The sequence below is a fragment of the Lates calcarifer genome, linkage group LG24 (genome assembly GCF_001640805.2).
Source record: "Lates calcarifer isolate ASB-BC8 linkage group LG24, TLL_Latcal_v3, whole genome shotgun sequence".
In the NCBI taxonomy this organism is placed as follows: Eukaryota; Metazoa; Chordata; class Actinopteri; family Centropomidae; genus Lates; species Lates calcarifer.
Genome location: NC_066856.1, coordinates 15,962,821 through 15,980,243, shown reverse-complemented (window position 1 = coordinate 15,980,243; position 17,423 = coordinate 15,962,821). Strand labels below are relative to the sequence as shown.

General features: G+C 38.3%; 2 protein-coding genes across 2 annotated transcripts; both read right to left on the bottom strand.

Annotated features, from left to right (window-relative positions):
- Positions 1 to 2,345: 2,345 nt before the first annotated feature.
- LOC108900039 (inositol monophosphatase 1) lies at positions 2,346 to 6,146 on the bottom strand. Its single transcript, XM_018700844.2, has 9 exons — positions 6,076 to 6,146; positions 5,067 to 5,145; positions 4,694 to 4,833; positions 4,456 to 4,560; positions 4,136 to 4,181; positions 3,930 to 4,038; positions 3,611 to 3,719; positions 2,760 to 2,911; positions 2,346 to 2,581 (listed from the first exon to the last, which is right to left on the bottom strand). The coding sequence occupies exons 2-9, from the start codon at positions 5,127 to 5,129 to the stop codon at positions 2,454 to 2,456; spliced, it is 852 nt and encodes a 283-aa protein (XP_018556360.1). The 5' UTR covers positions 5,130 to 5,145; positions 6,076 to 6,146; the 3' UTR covers positions 2,346 to 2,453.
- LOC108900038 (inositol monophosphatase 1) lies at positions 5,066 to 16,466 on the bottom strand. Its single transcript, XM_018700843.2, has 10 exons — positions 16,364 to 16,466; positions 15,914 to 16,014; positions 15,166 to 15,299; positions 14,176 to 14,280; positions 13,870 to 13,915; positions 13,562 to 13,670; positions 13,218 to 13,326; positions 11,895 to 12,046; positions 6,076 to 11,191; positions 5,066 to 5,141 (listed from the first exon to the last, which is right to left on the bottom strand). Exons 2-9 carry the CDS (start codon positions 15,974 to 15,976, stop codon positions 11,070 to 11,072), a joined length of 840 nt encoding a protein of 279 aa, XP_018556359.1. The 5' UTR covers positions 15,977 to 16,014; positions 16,364 to 16,466; the 3' UTR covers positions 5,066 to 5,141; positions 6,076 to 11,069.
- Between the last annotated feature and the right edge of the window lie 957 nt (positions 16,467 to 17,423).

The window sequence follows — 17,423 nt, the reverse complement described above, 5'->3', positions numbered from 1 at the left end:
ATTAACACACGAGTAAGTACTTAGAGTGTGTTATTAAACATTTATTGACTGTTTCTAAATACTGTTTCCACTTGGTACATTTCCCTCAGAGCTTTCAGCCAAATCTCATTACCTTCATCAGCACATACTGTTTGACTGTGAGAAGTCCTATGTTATATTATAGTGCTAACCTGTTTCACTTTAGGAAGCCACTAACTGTTACCAAAATAAAAGTCTCAAGTAGTTATCTTAACACATTCTTACTTACTATAGGTGACTGTTAATATTTCATCAATCAATCTAACAACTACAAAGGCAGCCAGAACGACCCCAAAACTAATAAAAATAGATGCAAAACAATCACAAAGAGACTAAAAAGACACAAAGCGTGGTTGACTTGACACAAAATGGCAACAAAGAGATGCTAAACGACCACAGAGACACCAGATGAGTAAAAATAGGTCTCAAAATTACTAAATAGAGACGCAAAATCACCTAAAAGAGTCTGTGCCCAGAGGCCTGTTGTCTCATAATCTGTCGATGATTAATTGAGTCAGGAAAACTGTTACTTGAATCAGATTTGACTTCAACAAAGCGATGTTGTTTCCACACTGTCCTGTTCTTTCAGGTCTCCCATGGCCTTCTAATTGAGAGCTAATAAAACTCAATTTACTGTAACTGTACGCTTCAAAATTACACAAAGGTCTCAAGGTAAAATGCAGATTTACTGTGTAGACTCAAAGAATCAAAAGATCACAACACAAAGCAACAAATATTAGTGAATTCAACTTAGAGGTAGAACTATAATTACCAATTGTTCAAATGTTCCTGCATTATGAAATGGGAGGGGAAAAAACTGATAGTTTCAAGTAAATATGCTAAATTGACTTTTATGAGCTTGTGTGTGGTTGTCTGACCTCCATGGCATTTACTGTATTGTCCTACAAGGCAAATTCCAGTCATCTGGCACTTCGGGCAAGTTCAAGCAAATGTTAAGATGTACTGTATTTGCAACTATTATCTGCCCTGCTCTACTGCAACACATAATCTCACTCCATTCAGCCCTGTGTTGTAAAAAAAAAAAAAACCTCGCATCGCACATCTGATACTGAAAAGTACAGGGAAATTAGATTTTGCCATTTGAAAAACAGACAAACAGAATCTCTAATGGAACATCACACACCTATGTATACACTACAGCAGTGGCAGATGTATATTAGTATAATCATATGCAGAGATTACAGTTATTTATGTTTCAAAGGCACCAGTTCAAACACGTTCATAGACTCCTCCACCCCACCACCCAGCCTCCTGCTGTTGTTGCTGCCGCTCTCGTTGTTGTTCCTGCTGTTTTGCTGTTTGTGTTGTTGCTGCGGCTGTTAGTTTTCACTTTCAGCTGGCTCCTCCACACTGTATTATTCATTTGTGACTGATCTCAAAGCCAGTTGTTAATTTACAGATCAGAAGTATGAGAAAGAAGAGAAATGATCCCATCTCTTGAGTGGGATCAATTCTTCCCCAAATGGAAGCAAGAAAACGTGGACATAAAGCATAGAGATACTTCAGAGCCACTTTCTACTAACATACGTAACTATGTCTATTTAAATAATTATATGAAATAGTGTAAGTTCAACCACTAAAGTAAAATAAGAGCAGCCTGAAAATCCCATCTATTTGCTGATGCATTACTGACCTCTAGTGGTGAATTTTAATATGAGTATAATAAATTGTGTAAACAGCAATAATGTTGAAGTAGAAGCTCTCAGGCAATGGGGTGATGTTAACTGTAAGTAAATTAAATGACACTTGACAGGGCCAGTGTTTATAAAGTGACTTCAGCATTGACTTAACCCAGCGCTGAGGACTGTTGCCTCTAATGAGGGTAATCACCCCGGCAGAATTTCTCTCATTTCCATCAGATAATTACACATTAGAGTCACATGAGACGGGAGGAGAAATAAATTCACTGATTGGAAATCCAGTCAAAATAACCATCAGTATCAGACTGGGCTGGCTTCTCCTGCAGTCTGCTGTGGTGGTAGAGTTGAAAACTGTGTCAAATTACTCCAAATGTCTACGTATGTGAATTTACAATCTGAATATTTCATTTATAATCTAAGATCAAAGGTATCCATGGACAGCCACATCTCAAGACAGGTGTAAAAAAATACTAGTATTCAAAAAAGCTAAGTGCAAAATTAGGGCTGTTTCCCACTTGAATCAATATTTTTGATTGATGAATCACAGAGGAGTAATCAGATCTAACCTCAAGGTCACTTTAGCTGAGCTGAAATTATTTCCTCTGGATGCAAAACGTGCAGGCAATGAAACACATCCAGCATGTAAATAAAGATTATCAGTGGTGATTACAGCACAATACCTTTATTTGGACACATACAAAGCAACAGACTGCACTTACTACTTTTTTTGCAATGCATTTGGGAATTCAGTGCAAACAGGGTCTATGAATCTCCTCATTTCTTCTGTATTGGAGCATCGTCCCTCGTCACTGGGAATGCTTCAATTTCTTTGATGATCCTCTTTGCAATAATGTCATTGTTTGCTGAAACCATCCTTCGGGACATCAAATCGAATGGTCCCCCTAAATTGTCAAACAAAGCCTTAGTTAAGAGGGGTTTCACCTGCACTCTATTTTCAAAAAGTAAATCCTACTTTTAGCCACAGTATCCCCTAATTCTCATTCATTTATTTTGTAAAACTTTGCAATCAGTTTTGATGCTACATAATCAGGTGATAATCAGATCTGAAAGCATACACACCATCAACATCCAGTAGTATTCCACCAGCTTCTCTGACTATCACTGCACCAGCAGCAATGTCCCAGCAGTGGATCCCAATCTCAAAGAAGGCCTCCACTGCCCCTGTCGCCACCAGACACATGTTAGTGGCAGCTGTCCCAGATCCACGGAGGCTGTCAGGGCAGATCAGTTGCAGATGAATGAATTTAAACAGCTACACTGCCCTATGATTACAGCAAACTGCAACCACTGTGAAGTACAGAAAACTGGTTTAAGTTTGTCAGGCTGTCATAGCACCTATACAATGCCTAAAATGCAAATACTGCACTCTGAATTCAGATAATATCCTCATGGAAAGCAAGAACAACTGTATCTATCTAGCATCTACAAACAAAATGTACTTTTTTTGCCTATATCTATTTAAGGAAATACAATTACTTTTCTTACAGTACAGTAACTGTTTTGCAAGATAATTTTGCAATTTTGTGTATATATATATACATACATATATATATATGATGAACAATCTATATATTGATTGAATGAGGCTAACATTATGCATCATTTAGTTTCAAGTTTATCAAAATTGACATAAACAGTTTTGTTTTAACTTTAGCTAAGGCTCATGGGCTAGCTCTCATTGTATTGCATTGCATTGTTTCTGTGTTACAGAGAGTGCAGTGGTGAAGTGCGGCAGATAAATATATAAAGACCAAAGATTTCCCTACTTAAGTACTGCAGCCTGTACTACTTTTGGCTTGGTTCTTAGCTGTATTCTGTAGTTTTTGCAGATATCATAGGAATCACAATTTTGGCTTTGAAAGGGAATAGACAATATAAAAGGGACTCATTGCATACAGTGCAAGACTTACCCATGCACAGGGATGCAGAGGATCTTCTGCATGGTAGAGAAGATTTTGGTTACTTTTTCTGGGCTCCTGTCAGTTCCATGCTCAGAGATGATAATGGACTTGTTGATATCTATAATAACAGCATGTCAAAAGAGTTACCATTATGTGCCATTACAGGTGTGAAGTAAAGGTACACACACACACACACATTCACATATACACAAGGATTCTGCTTGAGTCCTTTACTAATTTGTTCTTAGAAAATATTAACCTTGGAGTGTGTGATTACTGTAGGTGTGTAGTAGTATAGTGTATACTTTTGGTACTGCTTGACTATTACCTTTTACATCAGACACCTGAATTGGTTCGTCATTGCAGAAAGCTCCCTTCCCCCTCCTTGCTTTATACATCTTGTCTTCCAAGCAGCTGTACACCACACCAAACTCCAACTGAAAATAGAGGATTATTTTCGTCTTTCATGTACTAAGTATGGATAAAATACTTTTTTCTTAACTGTAAAATTCTTTCTTGTTTGATTTTACATACCTCCTTATTGACAGCGAAGGCAATTGACACAGCCACAAATGGGAATCTGTGAAAGTATCAGGGTATGTTATTATGTAGCTGTATTTACAGGTATTTAAGAAATGTTTAAAAAATGATGGTTAAGAAAAATCCTTGAAGGAATAGTTCGACATTGGAGGAAGTTTGCACTTTTAGGCTAAGAGATAGCTGAGAAGGTTGATAATACTATAATAACTGAGAGTTTGTGTGAGTTTGGGTGGGTAAGGAAAAAATATAAAATAAAAAAAAGTTTGGTTTGAATTGGGAAAATAAATTGTGCTTTGGTAAGAGTGATGTATTACCCATGTACAAAGTTTGTGGTGCCATCCACTGGGTCTATGATCCATGTGGGTTTATCAGTTAAGACACATGTCTCCCCCTTTGCGACAGACTCCTCCCCAATGAAACTGTAGCACAGAAAAACTAATGAACCAATGAGCAATATCAAGCCTGAGCAATATTGTGCTTTTGTTACAAATAGTAGAAGCATATAGAATCATATTGTACATAGGTGTGTGTGTGCACGGCAGTATGTCTCACCAGTGTGTGCCTTCTCCAAATTCCTCTTTAAGAGACCCAATGATGATTTTCTCCACTCTCTCATCAGTCTTAGTGACAAGGTCCACAGTGGAGCTTTTCGTCATGACCCTTATTTCACTCTCCCCAGCTTTCCTAATTTCCTAGAAAGAAATCGAATACCGTCAGCACATGCTTACTCTGCTTCATAAACTTAGAATTATTAAGATCTTAAAGGTTAAAATAAGCCATATTTCATAACTCAAGTTTTACCCTAAAGTCAGGCATTCATCCAAATGTAGTGCACAGTGAAAATGTGCATAAATACAGGTGGATGGAAACAAACTTTATGCTGCAGACACTAAGAGGAGAAATAGATTTAGAAGCTCAGACATACCGCCCCAGCTTTTCTTGCCACTTCAACTGCAAAGTCATAAGCCTTCTGCCATGGGTCGTCCATTTTCTTCTACTTCTAGCTGAAGAGAAATTAAAAAAAACAACATTATAGTAAAAATGCATTAAAGGCATAAAGGTGTAAATATGTAATTCATACAACCACACAATGACGTGCCACTTAATTAAACATACAACAGTTAGAAGCTAAAATCAGTCTGTCAGAGAAGGTGTTAATGCTGACATCCCTTTCCTGAGGCCAGCAAAACAATACTGATAACTTGTGTGAGCACACATCTCTTACAAAACAATAAGTTATGTAACATTTCCCCTGCAGCTGGCATCCATCTGTCCTGCAGTTTTCTAAATTACGACCTCAAGCCGCAAGTTTTCAACTTGAAAGTCATAGCGATTAAGAAATGGTGGTATTGCTAAAGGTATAGGTTTCAAAAGTGGGGGGTACAACTGAAAACTTGTATTATGCATCTGTGTAAACTGCTGTGTTATTAACACACTAACCCTGATTGAAACCACATTTAGTGTTTGTTGACTAAGACCTCATACTAGATTCTCATAAACTATGAACAATTCAGTCAAGTTCACATCTTTAAATCTTACTCTTACTGGAAAGATTATATCATGGTCAAAACTACTCAAGGTAAAACTGGTTTCAGTGTTTACAGACAGTACAGACAGTATGTTTGCTCATCTGCAGAGAGAGGATAAGACACTGCCCCTATACCCACTGAACTTTATGTCTTACTACCAATCTTTATCTGAATTATCTCTGTTCTATAAATCTATCTTATGTCTTGGAGTAGGGTCTGCTTTATGACAAATCCAGCCTGCTTAAAGAGTTTTTGGAGATACATGAAATAATGATAACAAAAAATTACAAAAAAGAGGTGTCAGACAATGATCCATCTGCTCTGATAATAAGCACACACCTGCACACCTTTTATGCACACACACACATGTAATTCATGCACTACTGAAAAGAAAGAAAAACTTACCTTGTGAAGTCAGGTGGTGTTGTCAAAGGTAGCTCTGCTAGTGCAGCTTCTTTTGAAAAACCTGACTTTAAGTTGCCTCAGTGTCAAGGTGATGAAACCCTAAAAGCTGGCATGACAGAGTGGGAAAAGTACTGGCACCGCCCACACGTTTCCTCATAGCAACCCGAAGAAAAAAAATGTAGTTCTCATAAAGGTAGACCTGCAATAACATGATGCTGCATTTACTGCACAGTGGTTGCATTAAGTGAGTGGAAATTTTTTGTCTGTTTTTGTCTGCAATTTTTGTGACGACTTCAGTGAACAATGTGGAGGTGCCACATGAAGACACACCCTGCTGGGTCTATCTCACATATGTACATCCACCAGCTGACATGACTAGTAATTAAATGCCTAACTATGCACCGGAGAAATTCCATCCTCTTAGTGTAGCTGACAGCACACTGACCTCATAAATCAAGTTTTCTGAGGTAAAACTCTTACGTTTTTTGGAGAAATCAAAGAGTACATTCCAGCTCCTGACTTCATTTCAACATGGGATTTGGCATGACAATCAAAGCTCCTGCCAGTTTTATATTTCCTGACAGTTTCCCTGCTATTGAGCTTTCCCTTTGTGTTCTTTTATTGTATTCCACTGGTGGAAAATACTTTGAAAGGTCCCCTGGTGAGTCAGCGTAAATTATGTGTGCATGCATGCCCATTTTCTCGCTGTGCCTCCTGAAAGTTGGATAAAATCTTGACAATATCAGTGAAAGTATATACTGCAGACACACAGATCTAGATGCATGTGTTTCTAGATTTACACGTTCAAGTGTGTATCCATCTTTCCTGCAATAGTGACTGTTTTGACAGGTAAAGACATGCAGTTATCATAACACAGGTGAAGGTGAGGTAAATTCCACGAAAATTAATTCTTCTCTTCTATAAAAGGAGATACTGCAGCATAGAAATATCAAATGCCAATATTATGATAGTGCTAAAAAGGCTGCCAAATTCACAGCAGCTACTCAACCCTTAAAATATGCAATAAAGTGTACTTATATCTACAATACCACTCCCAGAGATACAGTTTACAGTAACGTAAAAGACTACTATCCGAATACTCCAACGACTTATCATGAAACCATGACAATTGTCTCGCAGGAAGTCATATCCAATGATGACAATGTGTTTCCTATTCATTTACGGCATTAAATGTAATGATCATGGTGATTTGTGGCTCATTTAAATGTTCCAAATCAGATTACACATACATGAAGGCAACAACATTTGACCCAGGTAAACCATGAGTGAGTTTCTTTCTGATTTTTGGTTCCTGAAAAGATAATAATTTAAAGAAAATAATACAATAGGTTATACACTGTGTGATACCTCTGTCTCTGTTGAGGGAAAAAAAAAAAAAAAAAAAAAAAAAAAAAAGAGTGTTTGTCCAGGGCTCGTTCAGACATGATGTTCATCACCGCCACACCTTGCATAACTCAAATCTATGTGTGTTGAAATGTCCTAAGCGTGTTTCTTAAAAGAGTGACAGGATGAGCACTAAAGCAAATGTTTCACATCAGATCTTTTCAAAGCAAGTTAGTTACCTGGTATCAATATTCATATGCTAATAGTTTTGTTAAACAGTGATAAAGCTGGCAAACAACGCTGTCATCGTATTACATTAGTTCCTGGATTTGCTAGGAATCAGATGCACAAGCTGTGCAGCTAAAATAAACAGACCTCTGCTGAATTTAACAGATCAGTATGGGGTATCGTGGAGGGGGGATTTGTTGAAAGTTTTGTTTGACTGGGACCAGCAGGAGAGCAGTTGTCACCCTGTTGTCCCAGTTGTGCAGTAAAATATAAGACGCTCTCTAAAAGATGTTGGGAGACAGGCAGAGAGAAGTGATAGGACAAGCAAAACAAATACATCAGTCCTGCTGTCTCCCTGGCAGGTCTGTTATGAATAATTTATCCGGAGTGACTGATGTTTGGGATGTTTGGTTCCCTGGAATCATAGCTGTAACTGAGGCCTGCCATGATGCTGAAGTTGCTGAAGGTCAGTAGTGCATCCTGAAAGACGAGCAGCAGCTTCAGACAGGTTTTATCTAGTCACCAAGGCCCTTTTGAGCTATATTATCTGACAAGAATTTATAGATACTCGACCAGTTATATGAGGCTGTAATTAGGCACAAAGGTGCTTTGAGCTAAATGCTAAAGTCAGCACGCTAAAATGCTCACAATGACAATGCAAATATGTTGGGTTTTAGGTTATGTTTAGAATGTTTACCACCTTAGTTTAGCACGTGACCATGCTAATGTGCTAAACTATGGTTATCATGCTAACATGCTACTTAGCAATAAACACAAAGTACAGCTGAGGCTTTCTGATAGATCTCTTCGTAGCACCCAGACTGCAGTGAAAAAGTAACACTGCTCAGAGGACGTATTCTAACCTCTTGTATTGTAAAGACAACGATGAGGCTCTTGACAAGCAACCATCACCACCACCCACTCCCAGCAAGAAACCACATTCGGTGGCAGATAAAGCTAACAATTTACCCCTTTAATGTAGTATACAGGTTGGGTATTAAATTATCATAATGACTTGGATGGATGATTAAAAGTCCAAGACGTATTCTAAATCTTCAACTCCACTCTTTACTCGAAATATTAATGACTTAAGGACTGACATGGTGAAAATACAATAAGCTGTGGAATTCAATACTTGGAAATTTGGATGGAAGTCTTAGAGGTCATTTAAGTCTAGATCCACTCCATGAAAATCCACTTCATGAGCTGATTAGAGTTTAATTCAAGTGAGAACTTGACATTCTCATATCTTTGTCCAATCTATACTTGTGGTCTGAAAGGCAGGCTGCCTCCAATACCCCCTCTCTCTATAGCAGAGGTGAGAGAACCTTGTCTAAAAATATACATGAAATATACATGAAGTGACAATACATATGCAGAGCACAATGAGAAATAATGTAACTGAAATAAAGAAAAAAACAGAAATTCTAAATCAGGCCTAACTAAAGCTGTTCAGAAATATCAACAGAGCCTCTCTAATCTCCAGGGGCACATTTCTGTGATATGGCAGGAAACACAGCCTTACCAGTTTTCTAAAGAACAATGGTTGGTACTTCCTTAATGGCAACCAGGACATACAGTAAAGGTATGAGGACTTGGCTCTTAGTGCCATTAATGAGTCTGTAAACAAGGCAAATAACATCGAAAATCAAAGGAAATCTAAATGATGAAAAGATTTGTTGAGCAGCTGTTGGTCTAAAGGTGGTGTTGACAGAAAAGGACTTGGCTTTGAGTTGGCTGACTCTGGAAATCAATCCCAACAGTGGTGATTACGTCTGAACCCCCTGCTGCAGACTAACATGGACCATTGATTTCTGTGGAGGGGGCTGCATCATAGAAGAGCTTGGTTTGCTCAAGTAAAGTGTTTTAAAACCATTTGTTAGTCATCAGCAAACGCAAGCTGGGAAAAAAACGAGACAATAGTCCATGGAGAGCAAAAATTGGGGCTATTTCATAGAGCACATCAGCCCAGGGGGGCAGTCCACCGCTCTGCATGTGCAGCATCTATAGCACTGACTGAAAGGGCAGGGGAAATGCAGCGGAGATTTTACATGGTGTAATGGCTGTGAATGCTTTTATCTCTCTACTAAATCACTACGGTAGCAGTCAGTGGTTTTTTTCCTAGTGTTTTATGATGTGTCAGAGGCCTGTTTTCTGTTTATTTGGTTTCCTGTTTTTCACAAGAAACATTTTTTACTTTATAGACTTTATAAGGAGAAAAGACAGTTTAGCATTTTTCTAGGTAAAAGCGAATATGGACATTTATTTATCACTGAACACGTGTCTGATACAGGCTGATGTCAGGATGTTTAGGAGCCTTGCAGGAGATTGAATGCAGGGGGATTTTCCATTCTCAAAGAGTTGAGGCTTGGTAACATATGAGATGGCATGGCAGCTTTTTTTCTTTTTTTTTTGAGAAGCAGAATTTTACAGGAATGTCTGAACTGACGCTGTGTCTTAACACATCTCATTGTTGTAAAAAATTTTTCTGGGTTGTGTGTTTATTTCACAGGGAAGAAGTCATGACAACAAACTCCCTAGTCAAGGAAACCAAATGTCAGCATTTTTTCTACACAAATGCTCATGCTCAGGCTTTAGCTCTGTTGCCAGTTATTGTCTTTAGTGCATGGGTACAGCTAACGTGTCCATGCATGCTGACACCTGTCTCTGCAGTGTTTTAATGACATGAATTTATTCACCTGTGGTGAGTCAGAGAGGCTGAGAGGAAGCAAGAGATATTTATAGGGCTTTTTTTTTTAATTTGTTGCTTTCATTACATTATTTCAAAAACACTTTTAAACATACTGCACACATTAAGAACACCAACAGTATATTTCAGTTTGGACTTGAAGCAATTATACAGTACAGTAGTTATATGTACACAGTGTTTGGTGTACATATCTTTTATAGTGCAAACTAGTGATGGCAATGAAATACTGTGTGAATGACTGTATGGATGGAAAGCAATATTATTGGTCAAGCCCTGAACAAACACATTTCTTCTAAAATTACTATATAAGTGCTGCAGTGAGGTATTTTATCAATAAGTTCCTTGCTCTTGTTGTGGCTGCATCATTCATATATATATATATATATATATATAAATTAAAAAATGGCTGTGTGATTAGAACATAAAAACAAGAGTATATTATGACACATGGATTGCTCAATCACATCTTCCTTATTATTAATCATGTCATTACTGCCCAAATAAGTCACAAAAGAACCAAGAGTGAAGAGCAAACATATGACAATTAATTACTAAGAGACTAAGCGCTGAATATTGAAAAAACTCCCTCAACTGGTCCTCCTCAGAGGTAAGTTTATCATTTTGGCTTTTAAGGCAAAGACAGAATCCTGACCTGTTATATACCAAACAGCTGAGTGTTTAAATGACGTTTCACTGAGGAGTGTGTGGAAGTTTACTGGTCATCTGTGTCGTCTCTGCCAACGTGATATTCTGTTATCTCCTTCGCGATGCGCTCCGCTATCGCTCTGCTGCTGGCCACGATCAGCCTCCGAGACATCAGATCAAACGGCCCACCTGGTTAAAAGAGAAAATAATAAGTAAAATTTACTGTAATAAAGAGGCAGGTGATGTTGTGGACACAGCTTTCATTTCACATTCCCTCTGAGATCAAAGTGCCTCAAAAGTCACTCCTACACATTTACTCCACCACCTACATGCCCTCTATTATTCTACATTTTAAATACACAGAAAGGGGTATCTCTGCAGTAATTGAGGGCATGGTTACTCTTTTAATAGCACTGCTACAGTCAACAGTACAGCTTTGACTTGGCAAACACTTGTACGGTACGGTACAGCTTCTTTAGCATCCTAAATCTTAAGCAAGCTGTTATGTCAGTGGTAGTGTTGTGCAAACATCAAATTTTTCAAATCCTGCTGCTTCCTATTTTAAGCACAAAGCCAGTCCCTGCCTTCTCCTCATCTATGACTGTTTCACAGCCATTTATGTGCAGAAAGAGAGATAAAAACCAATGAGAATTAGTAACACTAAATAATTCATAAACGTTAATAACTTCTGTTGTGTTTGCACTGAAAGAACAGCAGCCCACTCTCTTTGTTTTGTTCTATAAAGCAATCTCCTACAGCAATACTGCAGTTTTTTTCCCACCAGTCAATCACCCTGCTGCCCATCATTATCATTTCATCCAGTGTGTCAGCAGCCTTTGAAAGGTTTAGCAGAAGTGGTGTTTGAAGTGCTCACATTTTCTCAGTGACTCACCTGAAATGTCCATGATAACTCCTCCAGCTTCAGTAACAACCGCCGCCCCTCCAGCCATGTCCCAGCAATGGATGCCCATGTGGTAGTAAGCGTCAGCCGAACCGCACGCTACAAGACACATGTTGACAGCTGCACTGCCCGGGGAACGGACTCTGTAGATGGAAATGGGATGTTTGCGCTGCATTTGACTGCACGTGAATTCCGTATGGTTTAGTAAAGGTTTAGTGTGTCTTAGTGGATTTTTTTTTTTTTTTTCATTTTTTGGCATCTTTGTCCAAAAATAAAATTATGTTTGGTAGTTTTGATTTTATTTGTTCGTGGCAGCAGATACGCAGGCAGGAAATGTGGTGGAGACATACAACAAGGGTTCTCCGGCCAGGAATTAAACACGCGCCTCAACTATTAGGTCACTGAGATGCCCTTGTATGTGGTACTTTCAATAGTCAGTGGCAGAGTCTGCCATTCTTGTGCTGGATTCAAAGAGGGATTCTCAGGAAATTATGCATGTGTGTTAACCAGCGTTACCATTTCTTTCTTTCTCATTGATATCAGCCTGTTCTGTTTACCTTCAGTCCCCTATAGCCATATCAGAGCTGTGTTAAATACTGAAAATGCAAACAAAACTTTCATACTGCTGCTGCTTCACATTAAAAGCATTCCATTCAACTGGCAAGACACAGGGTGACTTTTATTGTGAAGCAGTCATAAAAAACATGTGTTTATCACAGAAGTAAGTGAAAGTAAGTAACAAATCCACAGGGTCATTTTTATTTTTCAAGCAAATAAAAAAAACAAACATGTTTTTGGCTCCAGTTTCTCCAATACCAAGGAGGGTTTTATGCTTTTCTCAGTTTTATATCATTGTAAACTGAATATCTCTGTGGGATGGACTGTACAAAGATATACGATGATGTCACATTGGCTGCTACGAAAGGCATTTCTCAGATTAATCAATGATGAAAATTGTTTTTTCATCAACGGACAATTTCTACATTTTTAAAAGAAATAATACAACAAACAGGAGCCACCACAGTTGAATCATGCTACAGAGCTACAGACTTGCTGTTATGTGAAGAGGTACTGATGTGAAGCATAAATTCAGATTGTGGTTGTTCATACCATGATGGTTAAAACATAATGAGTTTCTCTACTTGTGCTGTGAACAGATACACTTGTTGCTCTTCAGCTGTATTACTGACAAAACAGCAACTCAACGAGAGCTTGCTGTAGTGTTTAACCCCAACTGCTGTAACCACAGCTATCACTGAATCAACCAGGACTGATATGTTATGAATTATAACTTATTAATAAGCTCATACTTACCCATGCACAGGAATGGTGAGGATGGTCTTGATGTTTGCCAGCATTGTTTTGAATTGCTCTGGATCCTTCTTGAAGCCCATTTCTGTCAGTACCAGCGACTGGCTAACATCTTGGATTGAAAACAGAATAAAATATTATCACTATCATTCCACCAATGTCAACTTGTTTACTACTACACAGAAAAATAGTCAGGTTAGAGAAACACAGAAATCATAGTGTGTAATATAGAACTCCTGCCTCTGATATTTCACTGTGCAGAGCTTTCATTGCTGTGGTTTTGCCTCCACCTGGTGGATTTCTTAAAAACTGCAACACAGAGGCCTGATGTGTTTGTCAATATTCACCTTCTTGCCCAGACACTTTGATAGGGACTCCATTGCAGAATGCTCCTTTCCCTTTCCGTGCTGTGTACATTTTGTCCTCAATGCAGCTGTAGACGATCCCAAACTCTATCTGAGACCAAGAAGCAGCACACAGAACAGCAGTGATTAATGTGGTGTGGGAGCAGGGCTAAAAATAGAACAGCTTTCCATGTAAATAGAAGGAAACTACTGCTGTGCTGCTGATCAGAAATACATTTACTATCTAATGTTTCTTACAATTAAGATACTTCAGTGTCTTTTACTTGTGATTCACAAACAAAGAAGCCTACCTCTTTCTTCACAGTGAAGCCAATTGATATAGACACAAACGGGAACCTGCACAAAGACAATTTACAATATAAAACACTTGTTTAATGAACTCCCTCTAGGTTAAAGCTCAGAGGAATCAGTTTCTATTATCAGTTCAGTTTCATCTACATTGACTAATTATCCCAGACAGACAGGACAATCCAAGAGAGAACCTAATTAAAAGATAAAAATAGTTAAGGAGCGACAGAGATAAAACCAATCCAGTGCAGTATCAGTACTGAGTTTCTCAGTGCTTTATATAGTATTTTAAGCGCAGGGAGCGGTACCTGTGGACAAAGTTGGTGGTGCCATCGATGGGGTCGATGATCCAAGTGGGATTGTCAGTCAGAACACTCGGTGCACCTGCTGCTACTGACTCCTCACCTATGAAGCTTCAGAATCACAAAGACAAAAAAGAAACAAATGGTTGTTTTTAGTCATGATACAACAAATAAAGTGAATAAAACCAGTGCACCTGATTCTATTAGTCCATAATACAGCAAGGGATATTATTTTGAGTCCAGTTTTCTCTGGCCTGGATGCAAGGCTGTTTTTATGTAATTTTGGACATTTGAGCATTCTGGGGATAGGTTGCATCCTGCAATTACACTAGGTGACTATATGACAGGCTGATTCCAGTATTTATGACTATATTCAACTTAAACCACCATAAATAATCTAAATTTAACTTCACATGTGGCAGTATAGAGTAAGCTTTCTGACAGCATTTAGATCTTCATATTTACAATTAACATTTAACTGAATAATTAAAATCTTAAAAATCCAAGTTATTATCAAATTGACACCTGGTTTTTGGTATCTAATAATTTTTTTTGGTGCTTGTTTGTTTTCTATATCCCCATCTAGCTCATGATATAAGTATTCATACTGACCCTGGCTGAATTAATGATAAGAACAAGCATGAACTTGTTTAATAATACAAATTTTAGACAACTGACATAAAGTGACATAAGTAAAATTATTATAATTAAACAGTAGGAAAACATGAAATAATAAACACACATTTAAAGATTGCATAAAAACTAGGACCAGTCTTCAAGGGAACAGATGTTCCTCCGACAAACTCTAGTCTCCACCATTAATGACCTAAAATAGCTTACACTCATTCATTTTTTATATTTTTCCCCATTTCTTGATTGTGTTGAAACTACTGTAATGTGTAACTGCACTGTGTATTTTTTGTTTTTATGTCTGTGAAGCACTTTTTAAAATGTGCAATATAAATAAAGTCATGTCCATGTTGGCTAGTCAAGTACCTGTGTGTGGGATACTTTTCCTTGATGGAGGATATAATAAGCTGCTCCACTTTCTGGTCTGTCTCGGTCACCAGGTCAACCGGTGAGCTCTTCTGCATGACGGCGATGTCCTTTTGGAGCGCTTCACAGATCACCTGTCAGAAACACGACAACGGCAAAGTAAGGGGATTGTTCCTGGTTGACTAGCTACATCTGTGGTTACATATCATTGGCAATGATGGGTCAGAGATGATTATGTGGAAGCTATGAAGCCCAAGGATATTTACATGTTGTCTTTATCATATTCATGACACATTACTACAACAAATAATAATTCCCAGTCTGCACAAAAGTAACATAACTCAGATATAACAGAACTAAAAATCTAAACAAGCATAAATAGCATAAGTAAAGTCTATTCTAAACTTGGTAAAACACTACATTCTTTTCAGGCATTTAAATGACATATTCAGAACATGTCTCATGAGGAAAACATAATTATACTAAAATATATGTTATTGTTCTATATGCTGAATGTGAATTTCTTAATTGTGTGAATAGCTCTATTCTGTAACCTAACATATGTAACTATTCTGCAGTGCCATTTTGGCTAGATACCAACCAAGTTCTTGGCTAAACAAATTCTAAATACAGAATAGAAACAAAACTAACACTGATTCTACTGCTGATACAGCATGGTTAAAGTTGTACAGCATTTCTACTCGAAATTAATTTCCAGGCCATATAAGGAAAAATGCAACTTCCTTACCTTCCCAGCCTTTTTGGTGACCTCCACACAGTGGTCCATACACTCTTGCCAAGGGTCACTCATGTTGATGCGGAAAAGCAGAAATAGTCACAGCTATGGACCTGTTAACATACACCGAGATTTTGAAGGGACAGTAAACTTGTGCAGTAGGATTCAGTTCGCGTTTATATAGTTGTCTCAGTTAAAAGCGCTGACCCAGTGGTTGGAAAAAAGAGTTAGAATTATGTATTAGGAAAAACATCTGTTAACCGGTAGCTGATTAGCTCTCGATGCTAGTTAGCTTTTACAGTGGGGAAACCAGGAATAAACAAACCCTATGTTTAAAGACAACTACGGGTACGAACATAAAAATATCGGTTTTGCCAGGCTGCTTTGAAAGGACTCTTATTCAACGTTATTAAGATATATAATACTAATACAGTTTCAATGAGCTAATGCTAGCACACCCACCTGCAGACGAGCTGGATTTCAGGGTTGATTTCGAACTACGAGAGGGTGGGATTAAAGGTAACCTGCACTCTAATTGGTCAATCGCTGCCCCGGATGTGAAGTCGCCGTTCTCATTGACTAGATGCTGCCTTATATTGATACATGACAGTAATTAATACTATTCACTCAAAGTTATCGCAAAAAAGTGAGGTCTTCCACTGAGTAAAAGTTCTAAAGAGTGTGTTTGGTGTCTTTGTTGAAAACATAAAATTTGAGGGGGTTTTTCAGTTTACATGTAAATTTATTTTTTTCTTGCAGCGTAAGGGTTGGTTGCTCCTTCCGTGATTGTTTGTTTGCCTTTTTTATGCTTCCGGGCTTCCCCTGGTAACCATGTTTAACGTCACAGCGCTATGAGCCGTGGGTAATTCCCCCAGACAAGTCTACAGAAACCACAGTCTAACGGAAAGTGTGCATAAAGGACTCAAACTGTCTGCCCTGGTGTACTGGACGATTTGACAGTGGGACAGCATTAACGGATTTAGGGGGAACGCTCATCAAAGTTTTTGAGTCCGAGCGCATGTTGTGTTCGTCATGGAACACGCTCCGTACAAAGTTCCGTGCGACAAAGATATAAAGTGAATCTGCCCCCTCTCTACCCACACTGTTGCTGATGTAGCCTATTATTAGCCACTATTATTAGTGCTGTTATACTGTCCTGTTTCGCCATGATGAAATGAATGGAAAAAACGTATGAATGTAGCCCCAGCTACAGATATGTGTTGAAAAATAATTACACTGTGCAGACACAAATTTCCCAAAGGTCATTCAACTGTGTCTTTTCTTCTTATTACTATTCTTCTTGTATCAGACTGGAAAGATCTCACTCTGGATCCAGACCATAGACTGTATTGTATCCACAAACCCTCAGTCCACAAGGTGGCAGCAGCAACAGTGTATGTGACAGACTATGTGATAACGCACATACAGCATGTTGGCGGAGATGGATAAATGTCAAACACGATGTTGTTGTTACGACCCCACGTAAACCAGTTGGTTGTGGTGAGAGTAAGTTACAAACACA